The 18,309-nt window shown below is 44.3% G+C and overlaps 1 protein-coding gene and 1 long non-coding RNA gene across 2 annotated transcripts; one reads left to right on the top strand and one right to left on the bottom strand.

The window, feature by feature from the left end:
- Positions 1-6,588: 6,588 nt before the first annotated feature.
- LOC141826904 (uncharacterized) lies at positions 6,589-8,623 on the top strand. Its single transcript, XM_074714227.1, has 3 exons — positions 6,589-7,162; positions 7,329-7,676; positions 7,790-8,623. Exons 1-3 carry the CDS (start codon positions 6,656-6,658, stop codon positions 8,477-8,479), a joined length of 1,545 nt encoding a protein of 514 aa, XP_074570328.1. The 5' UTR covers positions 6,589-6,655; the 3' UTR covers positions 8,480-8,623.
- LOC141826905 (uncharacterized) lies at positions 8,505-11,743 on the bottom strand. Its single transcript, XR_012601658.1, has 4 exons — positions 11,557-11,743; positions 11,357-11,462; positions 8,660-9,933; positions 8,505-8,594 (listed from the first exon to the last, which is right to left on the bottom strand). It is a non-coding gene; the product is annotated as an uncharacterized LOC141826905 (long non-coding RNA).
- Positions 11,744-18,309: the final 6,566 nt, after the last annotated feature.

The raw sequence follows: 18,309 nt of genomic DNA, 5'->3' as shown, positions 1-18,309 counted from the left end.
TGGACCATCTTGATCTTAATAACTGTGGTACCTTTAAGATGCATGCACTTGTTTTCTAGACTTTATGTAGCATACCGTTGTCCTTGTTTTATGAAACTGAACCCGCCAGTATGTATCATAATATGGTTTGAGATCATTTGGTCATTTTATTCTATGATGATCTTTCTTGAGTTATAGAGCTTTCTCTCTATTGAATGTGCAAATGTGGATGGGCTTTTAGAGCCAAGACTTATGGTTGGTGTTCTTTTGCCTGATAGATTTAAATTAAGTTACCCAATGTATTCCTCTTGCCTTCGGTATATGTTTTCTGACAGTTTTGGTGGTACATTAAAGAACTAGTTTTTGGGATGACACGTTGTAGGTTACACAGAAAGATCATCTAAAAAGCCTACCACGTTGTCAGAGACATGCTGTTAGAAGACAATTGATTAGGAATCTTAATCTAAGGCCAATTTATACAATTTGTAAGTACAAAGTTGAACAATTATTTATTATGGGAGAATACCATTTTAGTATTCTGGTATGCTTTGGGCCATGTCTCTGCTGCTTGAATTGGTGTTATATTTGGTTCATATCAGACTTGCTTATTGTGTTAGCTTCCGGTTTGTTATTGCAGGCTGTGGGAGACTACAACGCCAAACTTGGTATCTCCATCCTCGGTAGCTCCTCCTCTAGTTCAAGTTACTAATCATGCAACTCTTAAACATCCTACTTACCTATTCTTCTATTCCCATGCTAAATTTTATCAAACGTTATTCTTTATAAGATCTGTTGTCCACTAGTGTTTTAGTGAGTGAGAGAAAAACTAAATCAGGATTTACTTTTGTATTAGTGTGGTACAAGAGAAATGTTGTTTCCTCCGAAGATAAACATTCAAGGAATAAGCACTTCTTGGTAGCAAGTATTTCTTCTTCTTCCGAATCAGTGTTTCTCTTGTGAATATCCTTCTTTAGCATACAGTAGCTTGTTTTCATTTAGTTTCATCAAGTTTCGAATCTAATAAATTGGCAATCTTTTCATCTTGTTCTTCTGCAAAAAAAGTGAAATCCGCCACCTTAGCGGTTCTACACGGTCGGTCTCACGATCATCTATGAGAAGGTAAATCGAGAAATCATCTATGAGAAGGTAAATCGAGAAATTGTAATTGGTCACGACGCAGGAGGGTATTGCCTGACTTCGTCAGGATTCGAATCCTTGTCCTTTTCTGCAACTCTGCTATGTTATAACTAACTCAACTATGCTCCGGAGATATCAATCTCCTCATCTTGGCTTCTTCAGTCGTGTGCTCTACAAAATTTATTCCAAGTCGTGTGCTCAACCATCCAAAATGCTATCTAAAACATAACTGAAACCTATTAGATTGTCCTCGGAATTTCCGACCCTCCAAAGATGGTTCAAAGCTCACTAAACATGTAATGTATTGGACAAGACTAATAATCATAAGGTATCGATCCATTCTATTGTTTACTGCGACAACGAGTCTGATTTGTAGTCGTATAAAGGACAACAAGACGTCTGTTTGTTGAAGAGTCGCTCTGCGATTTGGCGACCTCCAAATCGCATGCAAATTATTGTTGCATCGCCAAAATATAATTCGATCGATCTAGTAAGAAACAAACAAAAACAAACAAGTCCCAGGCAGCGGCTGGTAGATCTGGCGGGCGTGGAGGTAGGCAAGGAATACGAGCTGGTGATCACCACCTACCCCATCTGAACAGCTACCGTGTGGGTGACATCCTGAGGGTGACCAGGTTCTATAACGCGGCGCCGCAGTTCCGATTCGTCCGCCGCAAGAGCGTGCTCCTCAGCATCCAGTCCGACGAGACCGACGAGGCGGAGCTACATCTACTGCGAGCTGCTCGCCAAGGGGTACTTTTGGTTTTTCAATCTTTTATTGGCATCACTCTGCGTAACGCTATAAGTACCCGATAAAATTAAATAAGCAAAATAGGTATTTGCGCTGGCACGTGCCGCCCAAGCCGTCTCCATTCCGTCCAGTTAGGCGCCGCACATGTGCTGCTCCCCGATGGTGATCAAGCGAGATGACTCACTCGCGGTGACTTCCTCCTCTCCCCGCCTTGGGCTTCAGCCTCCAGTGAAGTGTCTGCCGGGATGATCAAATAATGTTACAGGAGGTGATCGGATCTATCTGAAAGAGTGAAGCTCTTGTCCGTACGCCTGTTACCCATATGATGAATCACATTACAGGTTGCACCTCCCATGTTTTGGAAATTTACCATTTGCCCCATCGCTTTGCTTTCCTTTTATTGGTTTTGCTGCTCGAGTTGCCATCGTTCTACTTCTCTAGCAGCTCTGTGTTGCTACAGTGTTGTGGTAGTAATCGTTTCTCGGTTGTCGTGAGAATAAATTTCGCACTGCCTTCCTCCCTCCATCTCCACTTGGTTGGAGGACTTGCTGAGTGTTCCGGCTAAAAACCGGGATGGTCAAGCCACCAGTCAACGAATGATCCGACGGGTACCGCTTCCTAGCGGAGTTAGAGGGACAGGGTGATGAGGACCTGAAATGCACTTGAACAGAGGGTGAGAGGGATGCCGGGAAGTCCCGGCGGGCCACTCCGACGCTCAAGTCAGTATTCCGTAGAAGGATAAATGGAAATGTAAAAGAAGAAGAAGAGTTTAGAAGGTCGAACCAGCCCTCCCAGAGGGAGAAGAAGAAGAGCTTCCTTTCCGAAGAAGAGATGAGAACCTGAAATGCATAGCCCGTCGACAAGAGGAAGTGTCCCTTCTTGGAGGAAGAGGAAGAAGAAGAAGTCCTCCTGTCAGAAGAAGGAGATGATGCCCCCGGCCGAAGATGATGATCCTCCTCCCTCTTTGCTAGAGCTCTCCCTTATGTAGGCACACAAGGAGACCAAATCTGACATATCTCCTCTCCTCTTTATTCCTTTTGGCATTATGTGCAGGAAAAAGAGCATCTTCTATGACAACTTTATAAAGGCTGTCTGGGGACATGTGTAGTTTGTTGAATCCACAAAAGACAAATGTTGACCTTGCCAAATCAGCCTTATTCTTGACTCCCCCTTGACCCTTGACTTTTACCTTAGAGAAAGAGCCACGTCATTTATGCGCCGGCATCACAAGTCTCCCCATCAAGTCTAGTCGAAGGAGGCGTAGTCCAACTGACTGGACTATGTGTAACGACCGAACCATCTCTTTCATCATACTGGTGCTGAGATGCTGAACTGCTGAGATATTCGAAATAATGAGATACTGAGGTGCTGAGATAGCTGAAATATTGAGATGCTGAGGTGCTGAGATAGTTGAAATGTTGAGGTATTGAGATGAGGTGGCCGAGATGGCCAAGAGACCTGGATGAGTGTCCGAATACCGGGATGAGTAGCTAAGGGCTTGGATGAGTAGCTAAGGGCCCGGATGAGTCACTAAGAGCTGGGATGAGCATGGGAAGGCTGAGTACAGGGAAGCCAGGGAAGGCTGAGCAACCATATAAGAAAATCAGTGAGGCTGAAAAAGCCATAATCTGAACCAGGGAAGCATCGTTGACTGAGCTAATAGAGATGCTGAGATGACTGAGCTACCGAGCTAATAGAGCTGCTGAGCTGACTGAGCTGAATAATAGAGCTGCTGAGCTGACTGAGCTACTGAGCTAATAGAGCTGCTGAGCTGACAGAGTTAATAGAGCTGCTGAGCTGAATAATAGAGCTACTGAGCTGACTGAGCTACTGAGCTAATAGAGCTGCTGAGCTGAATAATAGAGCTGCTGAGCTGACTGAGCTACTGAGCTAATAGAGCTGCTGAGCTGAATAATAAAGCTGCTGAGCCGACTGAGCGCGGAATCTCAGGATGAGGTTGAACAGGGAGCTCGGAGTGCCTGTAGAAAGGCTGAGCGAGCGGATCCCTACCTCCATTGAGTGCGGAATCTCAGGATGGAGTTGAGCAGGGAGCTCGGAGTGCCTGTAGAAAGGCTGAGCGATCGGGAAGCCTGGGAAGGCTGAGAAGGGTGAACAGCCTGGGAAGACTGGGAAAGATGAGCAGCCTGGGAAGGCTAGGAAGGATGAGCAGCCTGGGATGGCTGAGAAGGCTGAGCAGCCTGAGTGCAGGGAAAGATGAGCAGCCTAGGAAGGCTAGGAAGGATGAGCAGCCTGGGAAGGCTGGGAAAGATGAGTAGCCTGGGACAGCTGAGAAGGCTGAGCAGCCTGAGTGCAGGGAAAGATGAGCAGTCTAGGAAGGCTAGGAAGGATGAGCAGCCTGGGAAGGCTGGGAAAGATGAGTAGCCTGGGACAGCTGAGAAGGCTGAGCAGCCTGAGTGCAGGGAAAGATGAGCAGCCTAGGAAGGCTAGGAAGGATGAGCAGCCTGGGAAGGCTGGGAAAGATGAGTAGCCTGGGAAGGCTAGGAAGGATGAGTAGCCTGGGATGCCTGAGAAGGATGAGCAGCCTGAGTGCAGGGAAAGATGAGCAGCCTAGGAAGGCTAGGAAGGATGAGCAGCCTGGGAAGGCTGAGAAAGATGAGTAGCCTGGGACAGCTGAGAATGCTGAGCAGCCTGAGTGCAGGGATCCCTACCTCCATTGAGTGTGGAATCTCAGGATGGAGTTGAGCATGCTGAGAGAGCGGGTCCCTATCTCCATTGAGTGCGGAATCTCAGGATGGAGCTGAGCAATGAGCTCGGGGTGCCTGTAGAAAGGCTGAGGGAGCGGATCCCTACCTCCATTGAGTGCGGAATCTCAGGATGGAGTTGAGCATGCTGAGGGAGTGGGTCTCTACCTCCATTGAGTGCGGAATCTCAGGATGGAGCTGAGCATTGAGCTCGGGGTGCCTGCAGAAAGGCTGAGCAGTAGGGAAGGCTGAGAAGGTTGGGCAGCCTGGGAAGGCTGGGAAGGATAAGCAGCCTGGGAAGGCTGATTATAGCAGGATTTGCAGTACAAAGTTGAACAATTATTTATTATGGCAGAATACCATTTTAGTATTCTGGTATGCTTTGGGCCATGTCTCTGCTGCTTGAATTGGTGTTATATTTGGTTCATATCAGACTTGCTTATTGTGTTAGCTTCCGGTTTGTTATTGCAGGCTGTGGGAGACTACAACGCCAAACTTGGTATCACCATCCTCGGTAGCTCCTCCTCTAGTTCAAGTTACTAATCATGCAACTCCTAAACATCCTACTTACCTGTTCTTCTATTCCCATGCTAAATTTTATCAAACGTTATTCTTTATAAGATCTGTTGTCCACTAGTGTTTTAGTGAGTGAGAGAAAAACTAAATCAGGATTTACTTTTGTATTAGTGTGGTACAAGAGAAATGTTGTTTCCTCCCAAGATCTTATAAGCACTTCTTGGTAGCAAGTATTTCTTCTTCTTCCGAATCAGTGTTTCTCTTGTGAATATCCTTCTTTAGCATACAGTAGCTTGTTTTCATTTAGTTCACCAAGTTTCGAATCTAATAAATTGGCAATCTTCTCATCTTGTTCTTCTGCAAAAAAAGTGGAATCCGCCGACCTTCACGGTTCTACACGGTCGGTCTCACGCTCATCTATGAGAAGATAAATCGAGAAATCATCTATGAGAAGGTAAATCGAGAAATCATCTATGAGAAGGTAAATCGAGAAACTGTAATTGGTCACGATGTAGGAGGGTATTGCCTGACTTCGTCAGGATTCGAATCCTTGTCCTTTTCTGCAACTCTGCTATGTCATAACCAACTCAACTATGCTCCGGAGATATCAATCTCCTCTTCTTGGCTTCTTCAGTCGTGTGCTCTACAAAATTTATTCCAAGTCGTGTGCTCAACCATCCAAAATGCTATCTAAAACATAACTGAAACCTATTAGATTGTCCTCGGAATTTCCGACCCCCAGGCAGCGGCTGGTAGATCTGGTGGGCGTGGAGGTAGGCAAGGAATACGAGCTGGTGAACACCACCTACCCCATCTGAACAGCTACCGTGTGGGTGACATCCTGAGGGTGACCAGGTTCTATAACGCGGCGCCGCAGTTCCGACGTCCGCCGCAAGAACCTGCTCCTCAGCATCCAGTCCGACGAGACCGACGAGGCGGAGCTACATCTACTGGGAGCTGCTCGCCAAGGGGTACTTTTGGGGTTTTTCAATCTTTTATTGGCATCACTCTGCGTAACGCTATAAGTACCCGATAAAATTAAATAAGCAAAATAGGTATTTGCGCTGGCACGTGCCGCCCAAGCCGTCTCCATTCCGTCCAGTTAGGCGCCGCACATGTGCTGCTCCCCGCTGGTGATCAAGCGAGTTGACTCACTCGCGGTGACTTCCTCCTCTCCCCGCCTTGGGCTTCAGCCTCCAGTGAAGTGTCTGCCGGGATGATCAAATAATGTTACAGGAGGTGATCGGATCTATCTGAAATAGTGAAGCTCTTGTCCGTACGCCTGTGACCCATATGATGAATCACATTACAGGTTGCACCTCCCATGTTTTGGCGTTAAATTTACCATTTGCCCCATCGCTTTGCTTTCCTTTTATTGGTTTTGCTGCTTGAGTTGCCATCGTTGCAGTCCTTCTCAAGCAGCTCTGTGTTGCTACAGTTCTCCTTCTCAAGCAGCTCTGTGTGGTGGTGTGGTATCGTTTCTCGGTCGTCGTGAGAATAAATTTCGCACTGCCTTCCTCCCTCCATCTCCAGTTGGTTGGGGGACTTGCTGAGGAAGCTGGTCGAGTTCATGGAGAAGAAACACGGGTTCTTCTCGGCGCTTGAGGAGGTGGTGCGGGGGCTGTCGCCGGCGAGATTGAGAACTAAGAGCCCCGCGGCGAAGAGGAATACCTCTTCTGGAGCGCTTCCGACCCTCCCGCGGCGGCGGAGGAAGGGGCAGAGCGAGGAGAGGCAGCCTCAGCAGCCGTTGGTGCAGGCGCTGGCGGAGGCGCAGATGATAGCGAGATCCTCGAGCTTCCGGCCCGTAGGGGAGGCACTGTCGCCGCTCATGGAGGGCCCCGACGGGGACGCGCCGAAAGAGGTTGGGGGTCAACAGAGAGAACGGTGGGGCCACTGGGTTCGTGGCCAGTTCTCGCGGATGCCGTCCGCCACATCTTCTTCGGCTGCCGCCGCTGGTTGCTCGTTTCGCACTTCTGACCTTCGGCTTTTGCTCGGGGTCATGGGGGCGCCGCTCGCTCCCGTTCACGTCAGCACCGTCGATCCTCTCCCGCATCTCAGTATCAAAGACACTTCCATTGTAAGCCTCGACCTTGCTTTTCCCATGTTGCCGTTATTTTTCAGCCTTTTTTGTCATCTTCTTGCGCCGGTGCTGAAACTGCAAGCTTTCTTTGGAATATGTAATCTGGGATTTAATTTTCTTTGTACAGCCTCCGCCTTTTGACGCAGCTTCCATATTCTTTCAGGAAACCTCATCGGCCCAGTACATACTGCAGCAGTATACAGCCGCATCGGGCGGTCTCAAGCTGCAGAGCTCCATCCGCAACGCCTACGCCATGGGAAAAGTGAGGATGATGGCGTCAGAGTTCGAGACTCCAACCAAGGTGGTGAAGAACCGCGGTGGCGCAACCGCCGCCGAGTCGGGCAGTTTTGTCCTCTGGCAGATGGCCCCGGACATGTGGTACGTCGAGCTCGCCGTCGGCGGAAGCAAGGTCCACGCCGGCTCCAACGGAAAGATCGTCTGGCGGCACACTCCCTGGCTCGGTGCGCACGCTGCAAAGGGCCCCGTTCGCCCTCTTCGCCGCGCCCTCCAGGTGCAAATCTCTTCAATCTGTATCATCGATAACGTCCTACATCCATCTTAATTCACCGTTGCTTGACAAAGACTCCATCTTTTGATTAAACGCGAGCGAGTTTCTTGGAACAGGGCCTTGATCCGTTGACCACGGCAAGCATGTTTGCAAGTGCACGTTGCATCGGGGAGAAAAAGATCCACGGGGAGGATTGCTTCATACTCAAGCTTTCCGCCGATCCACAGACGCTGAAGGCCCGTAGCGAAGGCCCCGCCGAGATCATCCGGCACGTCCTGTTCGGCTACTTCAGCCAGCGAACAGGGCTCCTGATCCACTTGGAGGATTCCCATCTCACTCGCATCTCCAACGCTGGCGGTGACGCTGTGTACTGGGAGACCACAATCAACTCCTCCTTCGACGACTACCGCGCCATCGACGGTGTAATGATCGCCCATTCAGGGCGTTCCGTGGTGACTCTGTTCAGGTTCGGCGAGGAGGCGATGAGCCACACCAAGACGAGGATGGAAGAGGTCTGGACGATCGAAGAGGTGTCGTTCAACGTGCCTGGTCTCTCCGTCGATTGCTTCATCCCCCCAGCGGAGATAAGGCGCCACTCCGTCAGCGGCGCCTGTGAGCTGCCTCAAACAGAACGAAGCAAGGGCAGCATCGTCGGCCGGTCAAAGGTCGCCGCCATGCCCGTGGAGAAGAAGCTGCTGGATCCGAGCGACAACAAAATCGTCTGGAGAATCGAAGTGCCGCAGCGTCATGTTGTCAAACAAGGATCTGATCGATTTGTTCATAGTGCTGGTTTCTGCGCTAAATAATTGACCGTGAGAAATGCATTACTGCAGTGCAAGATATTGCATCCTCTGTAAAAAGAGCATAATTTTTCTCTGGTCTCAATTGTCGATCGAGAACGCCTGGCTGAATCTTTATACTCTGAATGCAGAAGGATAAAGCATTAGCTAGAGATTAGATTTGTAGTCACTAAATTTGGTACGTACCGTTTCTCCAAGATCTCAATCTTCATATTGCGAGAGCGAGTAACGTGTGCTACAAAGTTTGAGCTTTAACGAACCTTGACAGAAAACATAGTTTATGCCACTTAAAACAAGCTTCACCAGTTATTTAATGCTTGCAACTCTTTTCCAATCTTGGCAGAGACCTGAGCTGTACATTTTGTTGCCTTCTCTGCGAATCTTGTGGGTGCTGAAATCATCTTCATCTTGTCCTCTCGTGTAACAGCTTTATCTTTTTGATCATGTTCTTGTGACAGTATCTGAAGCTTGGTGATCCACAAAGTAAACATAGCTCATGCTCAGTGGAAGTGAGGCAGGAGCTGCCTTGGACCAAAGGAAGGCATCAAGACACAAATGGCCTCGGGGTCAGGGGGCCACCATGTGCTTCTCATGTTTCATTCAACACCATTAATTTTTATGACGTGAGAATTGTGATATTTAACTGGATTCTGCAGATGCTCCACCTCTCACATTACTAACGCTTGCATGCTCCTTTGTTAGTAAATACTGAGAAGCTTCTTCATGTGGATGCTCTTCTCCATGTCAAAATGCATGATGGCCACTTACTCATTCCTAAACCTGTGGAAATATTTACTAGGGTTCTACTGCAAAAAGCAACACTTGCATTTTCTCTGTGTCAATAAACTATGGGATCACTTACCAGTAGGCTTAAAAGGATGGTAGGTCCATGTACCAGTGAACTATCATTCACAATGTCTCCCACCTATCCTACAAATTCTCAAGTATGCACGGGAGGATAATGTACGGCTGTTATGATACTGTCAGGCTTTCTGTCTTTACTCAACAATGTAACAAGTAGAGATTTCAGAAGCTTATAGTGACAAATATAGATAATTAGTGGGCAATTCTTGTCCTTGTTTTTTGTCCTAATCCTAATCAATGTACCTCTTACCATCTATCACTCACCATATTAGGTTACTATCAGCAGGTATTTTGAACAGCCACAAAACTGTTTCCATGTCCTTCTGAGCAAGTAAGATATCAGTTAGGAGGGTGAAGATGACAAGAGCCAATGCCCACTTTGATAGCCATAATAATTCATCCCGGATCCTCCACGACCTCACACAAAAAGTTGGAATGCTGGAGATCTCCAACCTGGAAAATGGCAGTATTCCAAAGTTGGAATTAACTTTACCTTTCCCTCACGCTTAACCAGGCACCTGCTAGATGCTTCAATGCATGTTGCTCGATGTGTTCATTGTTCATAAGCGCAGATGAAAAACTTGCAAAAGCGATACCTATCATTTCACCCAAAAAAAAAAAAACAATGTCTGTAGAAATTAGAAGACAAAGCCGATCAGTTTGGTTCCATCAAAAAGCAACAAGTTGAAGACAGTGACATTGCAGGATTCGGTCTTGAACACTACTAACTCCAACCACTACTAACTTTACTGCTTAAACACGATGTTATTGATGTCTGATGACAAGCACAATGGAGAAGAAAAACAATTATTGTCCATATGCCGAAAGCTTAGTAATAAGATTGTGACAAATAAAATGCACGTTCAAGTGTTGGGCAGGAAATTCAGATACCTATATACAAGAGATTCCATGTTTGTCAACAGAAGCATAAAGATGGCTCACCGTTTAGCAATCTACACGATTGAACCATTCACATGGTTGAATCAGGCTGTATAAATATCAAATGTCCTTAAATCTATACTATTAACCTTACAAATCTATGCTTACCCCCACGTCACCCACAAATTTTCTTAGCCCATCAATCAAGCACAATAACAGGTTTACATCTTCAGAGACTCCATGCAACACCATGAGTATTGAAGTTGCAAATTTGAAATATATATATATATATATATATATATATATATATATATATATATATATATATATATATATAGAAAGTTATGGGCACACTAGATCTCGTCTTAGTTGACCAATCTATAAGCTTCAGCATTAACAGATTTAAAATACACCCAGTGGCAGCCCTAGGGAGTGACCCCCATTGCTTCTATCACCCTAAATTAAAACTCCACTAGATTTTTTTAAGCGTAAATTATATGCACTCCCTTGCAGTTTACTGGTATCCCATATACACCCCCCCCCCCCCCCCCCCCCCCCCTTTTTTTTTTTTCTAAAATATCAACTTCAGTCCATAATTTGGCTTCTTAATTCAAATTTAACACAAATTATATCGAATTGCATTTTTGAATAGATATGATGAAAACAATTTGAGAGAATTGACAAAAAAAAAATCACTAAAATTATACAATGAGTAACTAATGTCCGTGGGGCCTTGAAGCACCTAGTATGAGGCTGCCATATTTGATTGCCTCGTAGCTATAATGAACACAACATCTAATGAATAAGTTGCCCAAATTTTATTGAAACTTTATGCTTCTTGGGACAAACATGAGTAATGATCCATAAGAGGTGTTTAAGGAATAGAGGTTAGTGAATCATCATGACTGTTAAACATACCAAGTAATACTATGGAATTTTACCATTTGTGATTTGTTACTGACATATCCGAAAATACAAAATAGCAAATCGATCACATCTACCCAATAGCAAAAAAGAAAAAACACATTAGTGTGAGCTTATGAATGACCTTGAACAGAGAGAAAAATGAATGGTCTAAAAAATAACAGAACCTAGAGAGAAGAATTTAAACGAAATGAGAGAAATAAAACATTACTTCACCTCAAGTATGTTCTCATCTTCAACGCCCCAACATCATCAGAACGGATAATCTGTCCATTGCTGTTAATGAGAATATTCACACGCTTTCAACAACATCCAAGAATACCTGAGAAATAAAAAAATATGTTCACACCTTTACACAAGGATAATTTGATGAATAGTGACGAACAGAACCAGCAACGAAGGAACGCATGACCTACTTCATTTTTCTTGTATCGAATGCCTTCAGTGCGCCATGACACTGCATTTGTGACAGCCATTGGAGGCCTCTGTACGACTTCCATCCTATATGCATCCGTTTTGATGAATTCACTCAGAATCTTAGCTTCAATGTACTGAGGGTAACCAAAGTCCATCATCTCATCAAGCAGCTCGTATTGTCCGCAATAGGCAATTCAATTTCAATGTGCAGGATATGAAAGGGAAGGAGAGAGAAAATAAAACCCCATACTTGTTCATTGAATTGCGTTCGGCACCAACAAGACCAAGTCAGAAAATAAGAAGAAGAAGAAAATCCCTTACCACAACTACAAAATTATCTCTCAAGGATTCTTCCTCCAATTCCTCGAAATAATGTTTAAATACCTGCATCGTCAAGAATTCAAGAAATAGATGAAGAAAAGTCGTATGAGAACGGAAATTACATCGCTAATAAGGAATGCTCACATCAATGACGCGATGCAGGAAGAGGAGGATGCTAGCAGCATTGCAATTCTGCCTCGCAGCTGTCATTAGAAAGACATTATTGTGCTGGATGAACATATAACTGATCCCACCATCGAACGCCACAGGCGAGTGCGACTCCGGGTCTCCCTGTAACGCCAAAGCAGGAGCTCAAGTTTCCACCTTTGCACCGAGAACGAGTTGGCAAGCGAATTCTAGAGTTCCGCAACGGATCTAGATGGATTCGGAGAAAGAAAAAAAAAAGGGATATGGAACAGGAGTCACCTCCTTTTGTGAAGAAGCGCTCGGCCTGTATTGCGGAGACGTCCCCGCGGTAGTCCCTCCAGATGAGGACGCAGCCCTTGATGTCGAGGAGGAACAGCGCGGAGACGGCGCCCGCCATGGATTCAGCGCGGCAACGCGAGAACTCCACGGATCAGAATCGGATCGGGGGCGAGGCTCTAGATCTGGCGTCACATCCCATTTCCGAGACTCTTGTGAATCGAAGACAGAAGAGCAGGGAACGATGCGATTAGAACGGATAAAAGGCGGATTGAGATCTCAGGAAGCCCCCTCCCGATGTAATGTACGAAGTGGTTCGTGTGGATGCACCGGACTCGATCAACTGAAATTAACCGAATCGGAACTCGAATTCGACTGGATTTCCACAACGGGGCCACGCCACAAAAGCGAATTGTAATTTTCGAGTAAATTTATAAACAATGACAATAACAACTATTCAAATTTATTATATGATGCAACATGAAACTGTAAAAAATAGCAAATTAAATAGGAAGCTTTAATCGTTGATTATTCTGACTTAGGTATTGAGTGGAAGAAGTGACACTTGTTGTTGTACCGACAATTTCCCTTGGAGTATCACCAACATCGTTGAGTTCGATATAGGGGATGACGCAAAGTGGGACGAAGCTCTTCGGTGCTGTAAGCAAATTGGCATAGTTCTCCGAAGCTGCATCGTTGAGTCGCGTTGTAATGAGTGCATAGCTCCATCTTCTACGAGCTATATGGATTTGTCATTACTCCTTTGTCACCGCCGCCACTGCTTCCCACGCCACTGTTTTTCCCCATCACTCCGTCACCGTCGTCGTCGCCGCCATTGCTTCCCGCGCCACTACTTCCCCATCACTCCTCCATCGCTGCCACCACCTCTCATCTTGGATCCACTGGGTCTATCCATCATCTCCACTAATTTTCAATGCATTTTCAGTTCTAAGATTTTATTTGGTAATTGATTCACTTCCTCCAAGCACAGTTTATATTCGTTCAGTAATTCACTGTACCGATCAGTACAGTTCGATCGCCAGAAGAAGCCGAAGAACAAAAAAACAGAATATGCATATATGATACAAATACAAAAAAAATTTGAAATTACCGATCGCTGTCAGAGGAAGATGAAGAACAAAATTGAGAGATAAGAATCAGAAATTATAGATCGCCATAGGAAGTCGAAGAACGTGTCAGAGGAAATCGAAGAAAGTCGAAACTTGAAAAAATCGGATGAAGAAAAGGACTCTACAGATCTGAGAATAGGACAACAGAAGGAGGAATGAGGGAAGCAGACATGTATTTATAAGAAGAAAAGCCAAGAAACATGCACCGGTCCGCAACATGACTCGATCGACTGAAATTAACCGAACCGGAACTCAAATTCGACCGGATTTCTGCAACGGGGCCACACCACAAATGTGAATTGTAATTTTCGAGTAAATTTATAGACGCAAACTGCAAAAAATAGCAAATCAAATAGAAAGCATTGATCGTTGATTATTCTGACTTGGGCGATGAGTGGAAGAAGTGACACTTGTTGCTGTATCGACAGCTTCGCTTGAAGAATCACCGACATCGTTGAGTTTGATACAGGGGATGACACAAAGTGGGATGAAGCTCTTCGATGCTGTGAGCAAATTGACATTGTTCTCCGAAGTTGCATCATTGAGTCGCGTTATAATGAGTGCATACGTCTTGTACGAGCCCTATGGATATGTCATTACTCCTCCGCAGCCACTGTCACTACTTCCCGCGCCACTGCTTTCCGTGCCACTGTTTCTCCCCATCACTCCGTCGCCGTGGTCGCTGCTGCCACTGCTTCCCCCACCACTCCTCCGCCGCCGCCACTGCTTCCTCCCATCTTGAATCTGTCGGATATATCCATCATCTCAACTAATTCCCAATGCCTTTTCAGTTTTAGAATTTTATTATGTAATTGATTCACTTCCTCTAAGAACAGTTTATATTCATTCAGTAATTCACTGTACCGATCAGTACAGTCCGATTGCCAGAGGAAGCCGAAGAACAAAAAAAAAAAGAATATGCATATCTTATGCAAATACAAAAAAAATTCAAAATTACCGATCGCCGCCAGAGGAAGCCGAAGAACAAAATTGAGAGATAAGAATCTGAAATTACCAATCGTCATAGGAAGCCGAAGAAAGTCGAACCTTAAAAAATCGGATGGAGAAAAGGATTCTAAAAATCTAAGAAGAGGACTACGAGAGGAAGGAGGGAAGTGGGCATGTATTTATAAGAAGAAAAGCCAAGAAACATGCACCGGTCCGCAACATGACTCGATCAATCGAAATTAATCGAACTAGAACTCGAATTCGATCAAATTTCTGCAACAGGGTCGGGCACACAAAAGTGAATTGCAATTTTCGAGTAAATTTATAGACAATGACAATGACAACTATTCAAATTTATTATATGATGCATCATGAAACTGTAAAAAATAGCAAATCAAATAGGAAGCTTTGGTCATTGATTATTCGGCCTTGGGCGGTGAGTGGAAGAAGTGACACTTGTTGCCGTGCCGACAACTTCCCTTGGAGTATCACCGACATTGTTGAATTCGATACAAGGGATGGCGCAAAGTGGGATGAAGCTCTTCGATGCTGTGAGCAAATTGACATTGTTCTGCGAAGATGCATCGTTGAGTCGCGTTGTAATGAGTGCATAGCTCCGTCTTGTACGAGCCGTGTGGATATGCCATTACTCCTCCTCCGTCGCCGCCATTGCTTGTCGCGCCACTACTTTCCACACCACTGTTTCTCCCAATCACTTTGTCGTTGTCGTCGTCGAAGACGCCACTGCTTCCCGCACCACTGCTTCCCCCATCACTCCGCCGCCGCCGCCACTGCTTCCTCCCATCTTAGATCCGCCGGGTCTATCCATCATCTCCACTAATTTCCAAAGCTTTTTTCAATTTTAGGATTTTATTATGTAATTAATTCACTTCCTCCAAGCATAGTTTATATTCGTTCAGTAATTCACTGTACCGATCAGTACAGTCCGATCACCAAATGAAGCCAAAGAACAAAAAAAAAGAATATACATATTTGATACAAATACAAAAAGATCTAAAATTATTGATCGCCGTAGCGGAAGTTGAAGAACAAAAAAAATAGAATATGCATATCTGATACAAATACAAAAAAAAATGAAATTACCAATCGCCACCAGAGGAAGCCGAAGAACAAAATTGAGAGAAGCGGGCATGTATTTATAGGATTCCCCCATCTTTTCACCGCCGCTGCTACTGCTTCCTCCCATCCTGGATCCTCCGGGTCTATCCAGCATTTCCACCAGTTCCCAATGCCTTTGCAGTTTTAAGATTTTATTTTGTAATTAATTTACTTCCTCCAAGCATAACTGATATTCGTTTAGTAATTCATTGTAGCGATCAGTACAGTCGTCGGGTGAAATTACCGATGGCTAGAAGGAGCAGAAGAACAAAAAAACACCAAAATATGCTCTGATACAAGTACAAAAAGCTAAAATTAACGATCGCCGCCAGAGGAAGCCGAAGAATAAGAGATCTGAAATTACCGATCGCCATGCCGAAGGAAGCAAGAAATCGGATGGAGAAGAGGTCGACGGAAAGCAGAAACTCGATCTGAGAAGAGGACGACGGGAGGAAGGAGGGAAGCGGGTATTTATAAGAAGGACAATGAAGAAACATCTAGAACATATTTTAATTATCGTAAAAAATGAAAAATAAAAACTTGATGCCGATTAACGATGGATTAGCAACCAATAAAAAAAATTATCGTAATTCAATTTAACGATCGAATTTGAATTCGGTCGCTAAATTTAGCGACCAAATTAAAATCAATCGCTAATTTTAGCGATCGATATTTCAAGTTGGTCGCTAATTAGTGACCGAATTCAAATTCGATCGCTAAAATTAGCTATTTTTAGCGATCGAATTCGTTGTAATGAGTGCATAGCTCCGTCTTGTACGAGCACTATGGATATGTCATTACTCCTCCGCTGCCGCCGCCACTGCTTCCTGCGCCACTGCTTTCTGTGCCACTATTTCTCCCCATCACTCCGTCGCTGCTATCGCCGCTGCCACTGCTTCCCCAATCACTCCTCTACATCGCCACTGCTTCCTCCCATCTTGGATCTACCGGATCTATTCATCATCTCCACTAATTCCCAACACCTTCTCAGTTCTAGGATTTTATTTTGTAATTGATTCACTTCCTTCAAGCACCGTTTATATTAGTTCAGTAATTCACTGTACCGATCAGTACAATCCGATCACCAGAGGAAGCCGAAGAACAAAAAAAAAAGAATATGCAGATCTGATACAAATACAAAAAAAATCTGAAATTACCGATCGTCGCCAGAGGAAGCCGAAGAACAAAAAAAAGAATATGCATATCTAATACAAATATGAAAAAATCTGAAATTACCGATCGCCACCGGAGGAAGCGGAAGAACAAAATTAAGAGAAGCGGGCCTGTGTTTATAGGATTCCCCCATCCTTCCACTGCCACTGCTTCCTCCCATCCTGGATCCGCCGGGTCTATCCATCAATTCCACTAGTTCCCAACGCCTTTGCAGTTTTAAGATTTTATTTTGTAATTAATTTACTTCCTCCAAGCACAACTGATATTGTCACAACCTAGGAGGTCGTCCGAAAAAAATTTCGGCAGCACCTCCCTAGTATCCATGATAATTCCCTGAATACAAACATGAATATAAGGCCCCGGGGACCTATCCATACAACAAAATATGGATTTACACAAATGAACAAAAGCAAAGATAACCCACACAACCATTTACACATCCTACACATGCATAAGAAAGAAATTTCTAATTCTACACAACTATTAACGAATAGACTCGTAAAGTAACAAAAGTCTGAAGTTATGAATGCGGAAACGTAAAGTAATACAACGATAAAATCACGGATATGAAATACAATCTGAAACCCCAAAGAAATAGACGACCACACACCTAATTAAAATCCAAATCAAAACATACGAAAGAAAATCAATTTCGCCTTGCGGTGAGATGGGGGCAGTCCGGCAGAACTCCAAGCTCCGATGTCCTTATCTACTAACCTGTGCCTGCAACTAGAAGTCAAAGAATGTAGACAGTTAGCCAAAGGCTAAGTGGGTAATCAGAAAAGATGTACATGAATTTAATCTTATTTAAGAAGCCAAGGAAATAGAGTAGGTCACAATTCTCAATGTCATTTTAAGATCTTCTTAAAGTTCTCCATTTATACATAATAGGTGTATATATCTATATATCTGTATCACTATCTTCAATTATCATGGATTGAAATCAAGTAACAGTTCATATGTTAATTTCATATCTCAACTTAATTATCATGATTTATGATAGCTTCTCAATCTTGATTGTTTAATCATGTCATATCTCATTATCATCAGTATAATCTCGTCATGAATAATTAATTTCTATAATCAGTGTCAACAGGTGTATAAGCAATATAACAAGAGCCAATATCATCATAGTAGAAAAATAATAAAATCTCATAATCTAGGCTAACATCGCCTCTTCAGAATATATTGTCGCATACGTTATCTAACGTACGGGCTGTCGTCTCTCTAGCCCTCACCGGTGGAAGACAAATAAACACTGACCGCGGCCTCCGCGCTACCACAACGATATGTGGGCGGTCAAGTGCTCTGGACCGAGGACTATGTCTTGCACCTCTCCTCAGGTGTACGGTCCAGTACTATGGTAAAACTCTGGTATAAATCTAGGCTCATAGTTGACACCTTTTAATATTTATCCTTTTCTCTTTTTATCTCATTTCACGTTATGTCTTTTCATCAATTATCATCCTTGTTATATTTTCAGTATCTTCATGAGTTGTCTAAATGACCAACTCAACCAAATTAAATGTTATTCATTCATTTGGGTATCACAATCAAATTTGCAGGTAAGGATAAGTATCAACCAGATGTAATATCAACAACATAAGAAATAAAAGGTCAAGCAGTGTTAAAAGATAA

The sequence above is a fragment of the Curcuma longa genome, chromosome 4, assembly GCF_044706935.1.
Source record: "Curcuma longa cultivar G26 ecotype Majalengka, Jawa Barat chromosome 4, ITB_CL_G26_1.1, whole genome shotgun sequence".
In the NCBI taxonomy this organism is placed as follows: Eukaryota; Viridiplantae; Streptophyta; class Magnoliopsida; order Zingiberales; family Zingiberaceae; genus Curcuma; species Curcuma longa.
This window is presented reverse-complemented; position numbering and strand designations above follow the sequence as displayed.

Excerpts from the sequence above, each read along its gene's own strand:
- LOC141826904 (XM_074714227.1), top strand. The coding sequence starts at position 6,656 with ATGGAGAAGAAACACGGGTTCTTCTCGGCGCTTGAGGAGGTGGTGCGG. Across the intron at positions 7,163-7,328 it reads GTATCAAAGACACTTCCATT|GAAACCTCATCGGCCCAGTA; the intron begins GTAAGCCTCGAC and ends ATATTCTTTCAG. Across the intron at positions 7,677-7,789 it reads CTCTTCGCCGCGCCCTCCAG|GGCCTTGATCCGTTGACCAC; the intron begins GTGCAAATCTCT and ends TTCTTGGAACAG.